The 13461-nt window shown below is 38.2% G+C and overlaps 2 protein-coding genes across 3 annotated transcripts; both read left to right on the plus strand.

Moving 5' to 3' along the window:
* Positions 1 to 957: 957 nt before the first annotated feature.
* LOC121853456 lies at positions 958 to 4261 on the plus strand. Of its 2 annotated transcripts, XR_006086320.1 has the most exons (5): positions 958 to 1179; positions 2332 to 2416; positions 2645 to 2729; positions 3133 to 3278; positions 3789 to 4261. XR_006086320.1 is itself a non-coding variant. In XM_042347599.1 (4 exons), the coding sequence occupies exons 2-4, from the start codon at positions 2368 to 2370 to the stop codon at positions 4192 to 4194; spliced, it is 540 nt and encodes a 179-aa protein (XP_042203533.1). In that variant the 5' UTR covers positions 958 to 1179; positions 2332 to 2367; the 3' UTR covers positions 4195 to 4261. The 2 variants fall into 2 exon arrangements, 1 of the variants encoding a protein (XP_042203533.1); XM_042347599.1 differs by lacking the exon at positions 3133 to 3278.
* A 2582-nt stretch (positions 4262 to 6843) lies between these two features.
* On the plus strand, positions 6844 to 12852 carry LOC121853457 (protein aveugle-like). Its single transcript, XM_042347601.1, has 5 exons — positions 6844 to 6904; positions 8204 to 8282; positions 9548 to 9597; positions 10127 to 10240; positions 12302 to 12852. Exons 2-5 carry the CDS (start codon positions 8252 to 8254, stop codon positions 12470 to 12472), a joined length of 366 nt encoding a protein of 121 aa, XP_042203535.1. The 5' UTR covers positions 6844 to 6904; positions 8204 to 8251; the 3' UTR covers positions 12473 to 12852.
* The last annotated feature ends 609 nt before the right edge of the window (positions 12853 to 13461 follow it).

The following is a 13461-nucleotide window of genomic DNA, read 5'->3' on the forward strand; positions in this document are numbered from 1 at the left end:
AGTTTTAGCATTGAAAATAAAGATGATTGTTACTCCAAACAATCATAAAGCACCAGACAGGATAGTTTTGTCGCTAGTCGTCAATTAAACTTATTACAAATCTTGTAATGTATCTTAATTATGAGAAAAACAAATCACTATCAAAACTTTCTAAGTAAAGGTATTTAAAATTATTTTATTTATAAAAAATCTATACTTGAGATTTTTATTAATACTACATATGAAAACTTTTGGAAGACAAGAATCGACCATAGAAATTTAAGTCATGAATCAATATATTGTGTCTTGAGCTGGAGTGAACATCGGTCAGTAATCAACGGAAGAGAAAATTTACTTCAATTAATATACAATTTATAGGGTGACAACACCTGGCCCCTCCTCTTTGTACACGCCCTTAGAACTGACTTACAAGCCTCCACACGATAATAAAAGCGAAAATGGAGTCTCAGTGTAATTTTTAAACAATTTTTTGTTACTGATGTGATACAGCTTAAATGAGTCTTCTCGATACAATCTTCGTCTCCGGTTACGATGAAAGAGGGACGTGCGAGCCTTTGAGAGCCCGAGTCTGAAGTGAAGCAACATGTCAGCTTTAACTCCGTCAGGCTGCGTAAAAATACCTTCCTGAAATGATTGTGTCAACATCACATTAATATATTTAACTCTCAACTATTAATACAACTGGTTATTTAGGTAGACGGTACATCAATTCCCGTGTATACAAAGTGGAAGACAAATTAACACTTGATATGAATAGTTACGGTTAGAATAAATGCCCTAATTTTTTTATCCTGTTTGTTTTAGGGGGAATAACATACATTAGTAAGTCCAGATAAACAATATTTGATTTTATCTTTTCTCAGTCAGTTTATTTAAGCGAAATTTATACTTAAATAATAAATAAACATATAAAGTGTGATGATGTATATGTGGCAGTTGGTGGCATCTTATCCTCAGTGGACCTTTAAGGCCGAGCGGCTGCGTACTATCGCCATTTGCGTTAACAGCTGATCGTTGGTGTACGTGCTGTCGGTTCCTTCTTCTTATTAGTGAAATACATATTTGTAAACCCTAAATTATCGTCTACAGTTTGGGCTTATGTCGTCGTAGTGTTAAGTTTACCAGGAGCACAAGAACAGCTTCCCCTCGATCACCAGTCGTCGTGTCTCCTGAATTTTGGTAAGATAGAGAAATGATTTTATTTACCAGTGTTTGGCTGCAAGATCACCAATGTTAAGAGAAGTACCACGGACAGGATTGCCAAGCCATTTATTATCTCGCATTTTTTCTATACTATTCTTTATCCTCAAAGCAGACGACACAGACTTACCCTAAGATTGGTTGAAAAGTAAAAATGGTTTCGCTTCTGTTTGTAATTTTATTTATCTTTTTACTGACTACAATGCTCCACACTTATTAACATCCACCCACTTCTCCTAAGATCAAAAGACGTATTTTACAAGTGTTGAATGTATGGGCGGTGTGTGTGTATCAATGATCTTGGTTTTAGGTCTATATAAAGGTCGGTTAAGGTACAAAACTTGACAAAGAAGACCAATAGGTTCTGTTGTTTACATTCTCCCTTTGTGATCGGTTATGATTCGTGCGTTGAATTTCCCTCCTAGCAAGTAAAATGAGAGCGCATCTAACTGGCTTACTTAAGAATCGACATAAAGTTATTAGCCTAAATGTGTTCCTTTCTCTCAAAGTAACTAAGACGAGTATAAGGAAGGAATGAGGAAGAGGAGGAGAATGAACCCTACGAGGCTTAATAGAGCATATAGTTAGTGAAATAAATCGGGCTGTATCCGTAGATTTATTTTCGGTGCAGTTCTTTTTATTTTATCCTCTTCACCACTGATCGGCTCGTTAGCCGCTTGGGCGATCGGTCACGTTTCTGTTACTCACTGTTGGCAAGTACTGGGCATGCACCGGCTCCTGAATGTACCTGAACCTGCTCCAGTGTTGGTCAAGTCTTGTCTTGAAAGAGCTCACACTCGGTGCCGTCACAACACTTTCTGGTAGATTGTTCCAAGAGTTCACAACTCTCACTCCGAAAAAGTTCGCCCTCACAGCTCTCCGGACCCGCGGTTTCTTCAATCTTGAGCTGTGACCCTGACTTGATGTTGTGTCACCTAACCATTAGCACTGGGTCCCATTAGGACTGGGGCCCGTTAGGACTAGACATTCATAATGACTCGTTTAATTAGGTAGGCACCTGTCAGGTTTGTACACCATTCATAATAACAATAGTAATAAACCAGGAATAGGACCTTGTTTAATAAAGTGTATAATACAGTATTAACATCCATTTTTTCTCTATCCCATCAGATCCTGCCCCGCCCCCCTCCCCCCTGACCTGTCAATATGTCTATGCGGGAACCAATTACATTAAGGGAGATCACCTACCTACCAGGTAAGTTAATATGATGTTAAATCTGGTTTATGTGTAGAATAAAATGTTGAATCGACTTTCTTTGTCGTTTTAAGTTGGGTTCCATGTTAAAATTGGGTTTTTATCTTGGTAAATTGAGTTTCTCTTGTAATAATAATAAATCACATATTAAATTGGACCTCTCACACAAAAAAAAAAAACAACAACAACAACTAAAAACTAATCCACCATGTTGTGTGTGTGTTTCAGAGGAGATAAACATTTGGATGTATGCCATAGTGGTCCTTGGGTCAGCCTTCCTGGTCTTCGTCGTCATCTCCGTCTACCTCATGTGGTAAGTCCTCGTCCTACGCCCTTTATCCTTCTTTAAGTCTCCTATTTATCGTTATTTGTAAGTGGCCCATCTCCATTTTCTGTATATCACCAGCCCCCCATTTTCTTTAAGTTTTAATACACCCCCTCTCCTACCCCGCCCCACACCCCTTCTCCTACCCCGCCCCACACCCCCTCTCCTACCCTGCCCCACACACCCCTTCTGCCCCTGCCACACACATCCTCTCCTGCCCCGCCCCACATACCCTCTCCTGCCCCGCTCCTGCCCCGCCCCACACACACCCACCTGCCTGCCACACACACACCCTCTCCTGCCCCGCCCCGCACACCCACTCCTTCCCCGCCACACACACCCTCTCCTGCCCCGCCCCACACACCCAGCTAACTCGTCCTGGTCCCAGTAGGCGGTCCATGCGGGGTGAGCGAGCGGACATCAAACAGGAGACGTTGTGTGAGGCAGAGAAGGCCCTCAGCAGCATCACCTCCCTCCACTCCTCCACCGAGCCCTAGGCCAGCCCTATCTTCCTGGGGCAGCCCTACACCACTCTAGGTAGGATCAGTCTATGTGCATGGGTGCGTTACATATCCTAGTGACCCGCCACCAAGACTTGCTCAATGCTACGGTGGCCTGCTTCACACTCTTGTGGTAGACCTACACGCGGTGTTATAGTTGTTCGTCCCATCCCTAACTTAAACAAACCTAACTTATTAGACTTATCCTAACCTAATCTCTCTATAGGGTATGAAAAGAACGTGTTTTAAGGGAGGGAAGGAGGGTGAGAGAGAGTGAAGGAGAGTGGGAGGGAGTGAAGGAGGGTGGGAGAGAGTGAAGGAGGAATCAGGTGAGAGAGGAAGGGCGGTACTACTGTCTTGCGTTCTTGGATATTTTATTCTCTCTCCCCGAGGTAACTAAAATAACTTGTCTGTCTTTTTGTGATACGTATGGTAATTAGTTAACCATTCTTCAGGAGTCATTAAAGTTCTGTCACACCATCAGGGGTAACTTAAGTAATCTATCACACTAATAGGGATAATTATTCAATTTTTCTTCTCTCGACAGCCTCCCCTCTGAGGACCCTCCGAGCTACCCCGTCAGCACCTGCAACAAGCCACACCTGATCAAACTCCACACCACCACCACACCCTTACGCCGACCCACACACACCTCTCACCTCATCACCACCACCATGTGTGACGCCCATCATCCTCCCCTACACCACCATTCAACATACGTGAGTGATGACGACGTGGATGATACTGAGTCTGCAGGATACCACTTAAACCGGAAGGATGTTGATTTACCCCTCCGGAAGGATCTGTTGTCTCCTGTGAAGCGGCGAGGTTACAGCAGAGAGGTCGTAGAGGTTGAAATGATGGCCTCTCACTCTGGGAATTCTATGCTCTGGACCTCTACCTCCGCTGCCTCTATGCGCTCGGTTGGACGGATGGAAGATGCCGCTGTCTAACCTCAGCTGCGTGCGAGGTCCTCCCGCTTAGCGCCCCTATGGTCAATGTTGGGTTTTGACCACCAAAGCTCGGGTCACTGCCGCTGTTACTCCCGTGAATCAGCGTAAATGTTGGTGATCCGGAGTATACAGCAACTTCTTGTCAATAATGTCGGCATTATGTAAACCAAACCTTCGCCAGACCTGCCATCAACACTGATCAAGTACTGTAGTGTTATTATCATACACGTACTATCAGCGGTCACGTCTGTAACCCACAAATGAATCCCGAATCCCTTGCAAGCACAGTGATAATTATTTCTTGTTATGATGCTAATATTATTTCCGACTTTTATTTTTCACATTTTTCTTTTTTGCAAAAGTCAAGCCATTATTCTAATCTTTTTATGGTTAATAATAGTCATAAATATAAAAAAAACAAGGATTTATTACTCAGATATTTGGTTCCGTTATCTCCAGAAGGAGTTTGGAGTTCGGAAGTGGGATTCAGACTCGACCATGGCAACCACACGGTAATAAAACAAAACACAGTAGAAGAAATACGAACTGAAACAAAATCCACACATTTAAAACAAATCGACAACTGAATCAACACAATGGAATCACGTCACAAAAATACTACTTGTACCTATAACAGACTAAAGTGAGTGGTTGTCACCATCACCGCCGCTGCTGCATAGGATTATTTCATATATATCTTGGATGTATGAAGTTTTGGTTGTTATTCATGAACATTACATTTCTCCGAATTTTTTGTCACCTCAAATCTTTAGTGAAATTTAAAGAGAAATGGTACATTGATGGATAGATTTTCCAGCTTGTAATTACTCCTGAAATACAAATATAACCGCAGAGATTAATATTAAATTGCTAAGATAAATTACGTATATGCGGAATAATTTCATTTAGTAGGCGTTGTTGTTGTTAACAACTACTGGAAGTAAAATCTAAAAAAGAAGTTTATATATCTTGTTGTAGAGTGATGTTGTAGGTTACCATCTGTGAGTCTGGCGCCGCTCGCAAAAGGAATTCTTTGGCGAGAAAGTGTACACAAAACCTGAAGAATTCCTTTTACGAACAGATGAGAAACTTGAAAATCAGTACGTTGTATGTCAAGTATATAATCAAAGTTTTATATTGTAGTATTTTGTATAATGTGTTTGTGCTACCAGTCAGTTTTATGTAGATTAAAACATTTTGTGATCAAAACATTTGCAAAATCCTGGTTCCTAAAATCCGAAAAATAATTACATGTAGTAACCAAACTGAATGAGGAAATGACTTTATGGGCATTTATGCAGTTTTTAAGTATTATATAAGTTTTCTGTTTCTACAATGGAAAGATAAGGCTTTAATATGAAATTTTTAACATGTGCTGTGTAAGTGAAAAGTATATCGTTAAAACATGGAAGAATATCAAGGTTAAATAAAATTCTTGCGCATTATTTAATTTGTTATTCTTTGTAAATGGTTTTAGGATTTTAGGGAAAACTATGATTATTATTTATGAATTGTAAGTACTGTAGTATTGATTATAAGAGAATTTATATGAAACCCATAGTAAAAAATATATAGCACGATATTGTCTCTACCCCAACGAACTAGACAGATGAAATCCCGTTGATATGACTGACGTTTCAAAAGTATAAATGTTGGTATTTTTTTCAACGCTGCCCCGTCAAGTAATGGAATTCGTCTGAAGGTGGATATAAGTTCAGAACAAAGAAAGTAAAGTAAGTTTGTTGTGTTTAACTGACTTGGTTCATTTTAGCAGAGAGATGACGTGCCACCAGGCTAACATTATAAATTTCTGAGTGTTAACATGATGTTTCGTAGAAATGGAACGTTGAAGAGTATATTTATCGTGATTGTAGTTAAATTGAGGATTTTTAATTTCCTTTAGTTTTGTAGGAATTCCCCTTTCATAAATGGTCTAAATGTGGCGCTTTGGGTGCTATTATTTACTACTTTATTGGGTCTTATTTTCTCTACTATCATCTAGTCTAGACAAAAGTTTTCTTAATGCCCCGATTCAAAATTCAGCAGGTATATATACAGGTATGTGTAACTTCGTCGTTGCCTTTGATTTTTTCGTATAGCAACTCGTATATATTACTGTATTACAATTAATCTTTTTTTATGAGGATAATAGATGTAGCAGGGTAAAAATAAAGATGTCTTCCGAAAATGGCGGTGGAGTGCCAGAGGTGTAGACAGTATTGGATGTTGGTATTTCCGCTGCTGGTGGCACACGTATGATCCCCCATTGTTCATGATAATGTTGTCTAGGGCTACTATACACCTTATTCTCTAAGCTTCTTACCTTCTGCTGGGTCTACTGCTGTCTCAACACGTACTGTACTTTGTTTTGCATGGCAAACTTGAAGCTGTGACTTGTTTTTTTGTCTTGACAGATTAACAAGTTTCATGTACTGTATTTACATCAATAACTCTGTATATCATATTGGAACAATAACATTGTATCGTACTGGAATAACCATACGATGTATTTTTCATCAGAATTCAATAAAGACTTTTGACCATTTAGCTTTTAAATGACCATATACTGTATATAAAACAAATAACTCAAACATGTAGTGGATGTCGGGTCTGTAAGCACCACAGGCCCAGGGTAAAGCGACCACTACACAACACACCAGTGGAGGAGCGGCCGTAGTGAGCAGCGGAAGTGTGGGTTAACCATTTTCTGGTAAATATTATCTTTATACTCGCCTTTTCACAGTTATTGTGCATGTGTCTCTGATAATTTCTTATAGCTCTTTTTTTTTATTATAATATGGTAAAGTATATTTGAGTAAGTTGCTCAGGTACTCTCACAATAGCTGTAATAATATAGCCAGGTGACTCAGTGAGTTGTGTCAATCATACAGCACTTCCGGGTTACTTGGATTACTTTATGCTTGATGACCCATTTCATTGTTATTTTTGGGGGGTAAAGATTCGTTTTATGAGAGAATGAACGAATCTGACTTATTTGTGGTGCTAATGCTTATCTTTTAAGATATGACAAACTTACCAACAATAATGAATTCCTTTAAAGTGGGCAAGGCTTTGAATAAGAGGTGAAATGTGCGGTTAGAATAAAAAACAAACATCAATGGAACCTTTTGATTACCTGGCCTAACCAATATTATACCCCATTATAACAAAATTCTTACCTTATTTACCCGATGGACGAACATAAATTGATTCTGTGAGCCTGGCTTCGTACACAGTGTATCGTGTTTGTGTTAGTGGATGTGATATGGACACGACCATGATATAACAATATTGACTGATTTTAAGGTCTCTAAACACGTTTTCCTGGAATTTAATATTCAAATCTCTCATGTAAACTTCACATGATCTGTTATGACCATTTACAGGGCAGTGCACAGGACGTATTTGCAAAACTTTCATCTATTCGCATTATGCACTTGACCTAAGCATTGGTTAAATAAGATAAACTTTTTTATAGGATTACAACTTTCCTAGGTTAGGTTAGGTCAGGTCAAGTTTTCAGAGGTTTGTTTAGTATTCTTGTATGTGTGTGTTTTTTAACTTCATCTTTTTTCTCATCATCAAACTCCTACCCACTTTGTGAAAATCATGGTGGTATCTCAAAAAATAAGCAAGCTGTACCATATTTTCTATTTCTATGAGTTAGGGGTAAATGTGAAATTTATGGCAGCTGCTTTATTGTTGGTGTTGTGTGATGAAATCTTACATATATTACTGTACTGTACTGTACAGTATGTCCGTAACTATATTCTAATAGTATTGTCGGCACTCAAGACCAGCTCATTAATGGTTTCTAGTTGAGTTTATACTTCATACTGTGAGAACTTGTATATCATATGATATGATATACAAGTTCTCACATTATGAAGTAATCTGGGAATTACCATGTGTTTCTTTATATGTGGTACAGTGCATCTATACTGTATCTGTACAGTACTGTAATTACAGTTTACCCATTTTCAAAAGATTTTGTACTTCTCCTCTACAGTAACTATCAAGAGTACAGTACCTCACATACTGGTGTGTGCTGGTGTTTATGATGCAGCTACCCAGTCACCAAACAACAGGTAATTTACATAGTTTATTATATCTGTTCTACCTGTAAGCTTATCGTTTCGGCCATAATCTTGATCTCACTGATTTTATTAAAAATCTCAATATATGTGCTCCTGAACGTGCTGATTAAGGATCTGTTGTCCGTACTTTGATATCTGTACAGTATAATTACTTGTCCAAATAACATCTCAAAAATTTTAATTACTCGCCGCCTATAATTTTTCAATTCTGAGAGAAAAAGTGTTTTCAGCCTAAAATCCTAAACTGTACTGTAAGGGGTAATTGTTCATTATTATTTTTCTTTTAATTTTTTTTATGTTCAACACCTCACGCCCCTTGTGGAGATGGCCACAACAAAAGAGCCCTCAAGCTGCCCCATACCTAAATACTGTATTTTTTTTTTCTCTGCTGCATTCCCCTTATCTCTGTCAGCCATTTGGGTGGTTGGTCTATTCTTTATAACAACCTTTATTGTCCATTGTTAGTACAGGAGGAAACTAGAGTACCCAGAGAAAACCTATGATGTTTAATAGTGAGGATCACACTGGATAACACCCTTCTCACATGTCCTGGGGATTGAACCAAGGAAACAGGTGTGAGAGACAAGTGTACTACCAAAACCCCTTCCTGTTTACAGTATCTCCTCAGTGTTTCATTTACTGGTATGGGTATTTATGGATACCATAATAGGCCTTTTGCCTTTTCCCACACAGAAGCACAACCAAGCCACTAAACCACATGTATCGGCAAAATAAAAAAAAATTTACTTTAGTACATTACATGTACAGTAATTGTGCTTTTGTTAGATGGCAGCATACAATAGAGAAGCTTTACTGTAATTCCACATTGAAATTTAACAAACATTTACAGTTTTCATGTTTTTGTACAAGGTCTTCGTTTATCATGGTACAGTATTTACCATATCCTAAATTTTGCTGTATGTATTGAGTAAACTTTTAACAGATTTGATCAGTTAAAAGTCATTTAATATTTTAAGTGCAATTACTGTATCAGACATACATCAACTGTACAATACAGCATGTTGCTACTCTGATTGGTTCCACAATATGACATTCAGTCATTTTTTTTACATAGTACTGTACTGTGCTGTATACAGCAAGATTCTTAATCTGATTTAAAGTCATCACTTTTCTAAGTTATGGGGGCATTGATTACAGTATTTGGCAAGTTGACTGCATTCAGTCATCATGGAATTCTAAGAATGAATCACCTTAGCTAGAGTACTGTATTTCCATTTCTATATTTTTCTCATTAGATAACAAGACTGACACTACTGGAGATGCATCTCAACCTCCCAGACCTAAGGTGAGCATCAGCAGAACTAAGTGGACAATATCATACACAGATATGCTTGATGTCTTCTTTACCACATGACCAGTCTGTATATATCTGTACAATGGCATTAGTATTATACGCGTTAAATAATTATTGCGTATGTGGTAAGGAAGGGACAAAGTTATTTGTAAAATTTACAGGATGATTAGGAAGATGATGAACATAGTTTGGATGTACTGTAGTTGACATTAGTGTCAGGAGGAGAGGAACTGCCTCCCAGGAATATGTAATGTTGCCATGATTGTAAATTTTTTTGATAGATGAGGTAGTAAGAGAGTTACTGCCTTGACCTTTACACTATCAGTCTGTCACTTCTGATTTACTCAAAATCACCTTCCAGATCATTATGAAATGCTACTTAAATATATATTATGGGTGGCCGTATTGAAGCATTATTTTGAACAATTTATTTTTTATTCTTCTCTAAATATGAAGCTAACTGTGCTATTTGTTTGTCTGTAATTGTCTAAGGATGTTAACGACCGTACACATTTTACAGGGAAAATTGGCACGTCCAAAACCATGTTATCTATGGACAACAGCTGATGTCCAGAAGTGGTTCAAGCGACACTGTAGCGAATATTTCCAGTTGTACTCACACCTGCTCATTTTGGTATGTAGATGAACATATGATTTATGGATGTACTTGTACTTTACTTTATTGTAAACTATATAAAACCCTTAAGTGCATTTTTCTCTCAAATACAAATGTCTCCCAGAGTACATTACACTATGCTCTCAAAAATAGCAATGAATGACCTAGATGCTACAGTACTGCAGTGTAAAATTAGTACGGTACAATAGCAATTTCATTCTCACAGATGCAGGTTGGCCCAAATACAGCACCTTCTACACTGCCATGATTCATATCACTTGGTATAGCAACATAACTGTGCTCTTCCTAACACCATACCTTCTCAGTCTTCCTTGTGTACACAGTACAGCAGTCTATAATTTTTTACTATAATCAGATTGAAATACATTCTTAGAGCGGGGAGCTAGATTATTCCGAGATGTTTAAGAAAGCAAGTACAAATTAGACTGATAGACCTAAAACACGAGATCTTACCAGTTTTGTATTATCAGTCAGCACATGTCATGCATACAAGATTAGTTGGCAGGTAGTTGTTCATTCTTAAGATATTTGAAGTTTCATTGTAACACACTTGATTAAAATGATAATAGTCTGTATTTAAATATTGTGCAGTTGTTCCTCATCCACTACAATAGATGCATGTACATTCTTGGAAAATTTCTTGTTGGACAGATAAAACCTTACGCCTCACTCACATGAAAACAGGTAGACTCGTCACACACACACACACGCACACAGACTCACTGAGCCAATTTTCTGATTGTCCAATTTCTCATTTACTCTTAGGTAATAAATGGAACTAAGAATAAAAGGAATTTATTGTGTAATTTTTAAATTTCATATGCTTATTATCTATAAAAAAATAGAGTTGTAAAAGAGAGTGTGGAATTTGGAAATGAAGTGTTTCAAGGTGTGGATATTGCCATCAGTGCTGAGCAGAGATGCTGGCTGGCTGGTGGCTTTGCAGCTCATTGTGTTCCAGTTCCAGCAATTTTCTCCAGTGCCTTCAAAGTTCTGCTTTTTAAAATCATTTGAAGCCAACCCACGGTGCAATCACAGTGTTGTTGAATTTTCAGATCCCATAGACCGTCCTTATTTTCTTTTTAAACTTGGTTCTTTTTTAAATTTTCTTCTTAGTATTGATAAGCTCAGTTCTACCATTTTGGTGGCATTGTGAAAACAATAAAATCATTACTAAGCAAAGAGTAGAGTACACATATTGTACACCAAAAATAATGCCTTCAATTTAACCAGATTATTTTGTTTAATTTGACAAGGTTTTGGTACTGAATTTAGACAATTAATTATATTGGTTAATGTAACCCGGATATTGTGCCTATTTACCCAAGTTATTGTGCTTAATTTATCCAGGCTTACATTGTGGGAGGGAAGCAGATGCAGGGGCTTGGTGCACAGCAATATAGACACTCCCTGGGTTACAGATACACAAGTTTTATGTTCCATACTTAAATTTTTTTAATTATTTTGGACTACAGTTTACTTATCTTTCTTTCCTATGCTTCTATTGCTACTAAATATATATTTTTTATTAATAACAAATATTGTATCGTGTAGGTACATGTATAGTAATTGTATACATTATGTGTACTAAATGTGTTTAAGTACTTATGGAAGGATCACTCCTGGCTTACAGATAGCCTCCAGAAACGGAACCCAGGGAGTGTCTGATGAGCTCCAGCAGTCATATAACCCCTGTATAGCTGGGTCTGCTTTCATTATGGGGAGATTAGTGTCACAGATCATTTCATGTTCATAGGCAGAGTCATGTTATAGAAACTCTTGTTGGATGAGGGACAACTGTATTCATCAAGGTTAGTAATTGTGGAAGCCATTTAGAATTGTAAGCTTCAGTCATTCTTAACCAAGGTACAAAGAAGTTATTTACATTTCCTTACTCTATTTGATCAGTCCCCATTTTTATTTGTAACCTAACATCTGTGTTACTCTAGTTTTATTAATTATACGGTATACGTACTGTGTGACATTTCCCGTTCCACAGTTACTGAAAAACTTAAAAGCATATTTCTATAACATTTGACTTGGGTTTTCGTTTTGTAGCACGACATAACAGGCAAGTCTCTGGTGCGTATGAGTGAGGGAACGCTCATCAGGATGGGCATCAAACACCCAGAACACCTCGAGGCCATATGGCGGGAGATCCTCAAACTCCGCCTCAAAGCTGATATCCAGGAGATGAAGGAAATTGAAATGAGTGCCATCTTTTCATAAACAGACATAAAATGACGGAAAAATTAAAATTAAACACATTGGATTAATTAAAAAGATGTTTGAGAATATCCCAGGTAATATAGGAAATTAAATTGGTGGGATAGATTTACAGTACTGAATGTTAAAAATATCTCAGCATTGGTTCTTTAAGAATTTATGGTTGGTTAGTCATCAAATTGTTTGAATGTGGAGATGTGATGAAGATTGATACAGTACCTCAGATTATGTGGGAACATTCAAGTTGAAAAATTAATAGTTACAGTTAACCCTCACTTTACGCGGTCCCACATTCCGCGTTTCCGCGGTGCCCTGCCGGAACCCAGGATGCTCACATTCCGCGGTGCGTGTACCCCTTTACGCGGAGAGCGGCTGGCGAGCCGCGCCATTTTTGGATCCAAACCTCCCGCCATCCGCCATGTTGTGTAAGCTGCGCGAACATGGTGCACACAAGGTCGCCCAGTCATCAAAACATTACCAGTTCTTCACCCGCCACCCACCACAGCTGGCCCAAGTCAGTGATAGTGATAATTATGGTGAGGATATGGACTTATATGGACTTTGGGGAGTTTGACAAAGAGGCCCTGCAAGCCTCTGTGGTGGATAGTGATACAATTGATACAAGTGACACAGGTGAGGGCCAATAATCTGCCCTCTGCCTCGGAACCAACCGCCCATCCCCGTGTGCCCAGCCATTTTTTCTACTATTGTAAGTGTTAAAAAACCTAATATTATTGATATTTCTCTTAATTATTAATTGTGTGTGCATACCATCATAAAGTTAAGATAATATTTTTACTACAACATAGTTGTGTGTCGTCAAAAAGTGGAGTTTGGGGATCGGCCCGGACTCCATTTCAATTAATCCCATATGTTATGTTATTCACTTTACGCGGGACCCTCCGGGTTACATTAACCGCGTAAAGTGAGGGTCAACTGTATTTGAAGTAAATGAATATAACAAATACTGTAATTTTAACATTTGTATGAAT

This window comes from Homarus americanus, unplaced genomic scaffold, assembly GCF_018991925.1.
Source record: "Homarus americanus isolate GMGI-L3 unplaced genomic scaffold, GMGI_Hamer_2.0 scaffold4896, whole genome shotgun sequence".
Taxonomy (NCBI): domain Eukaryota; kingdom Metazoa; phylum Arthropoda; class Malacostraca; order Decapoda; family Nephropidae; genus Homarus; species Homarus americanus.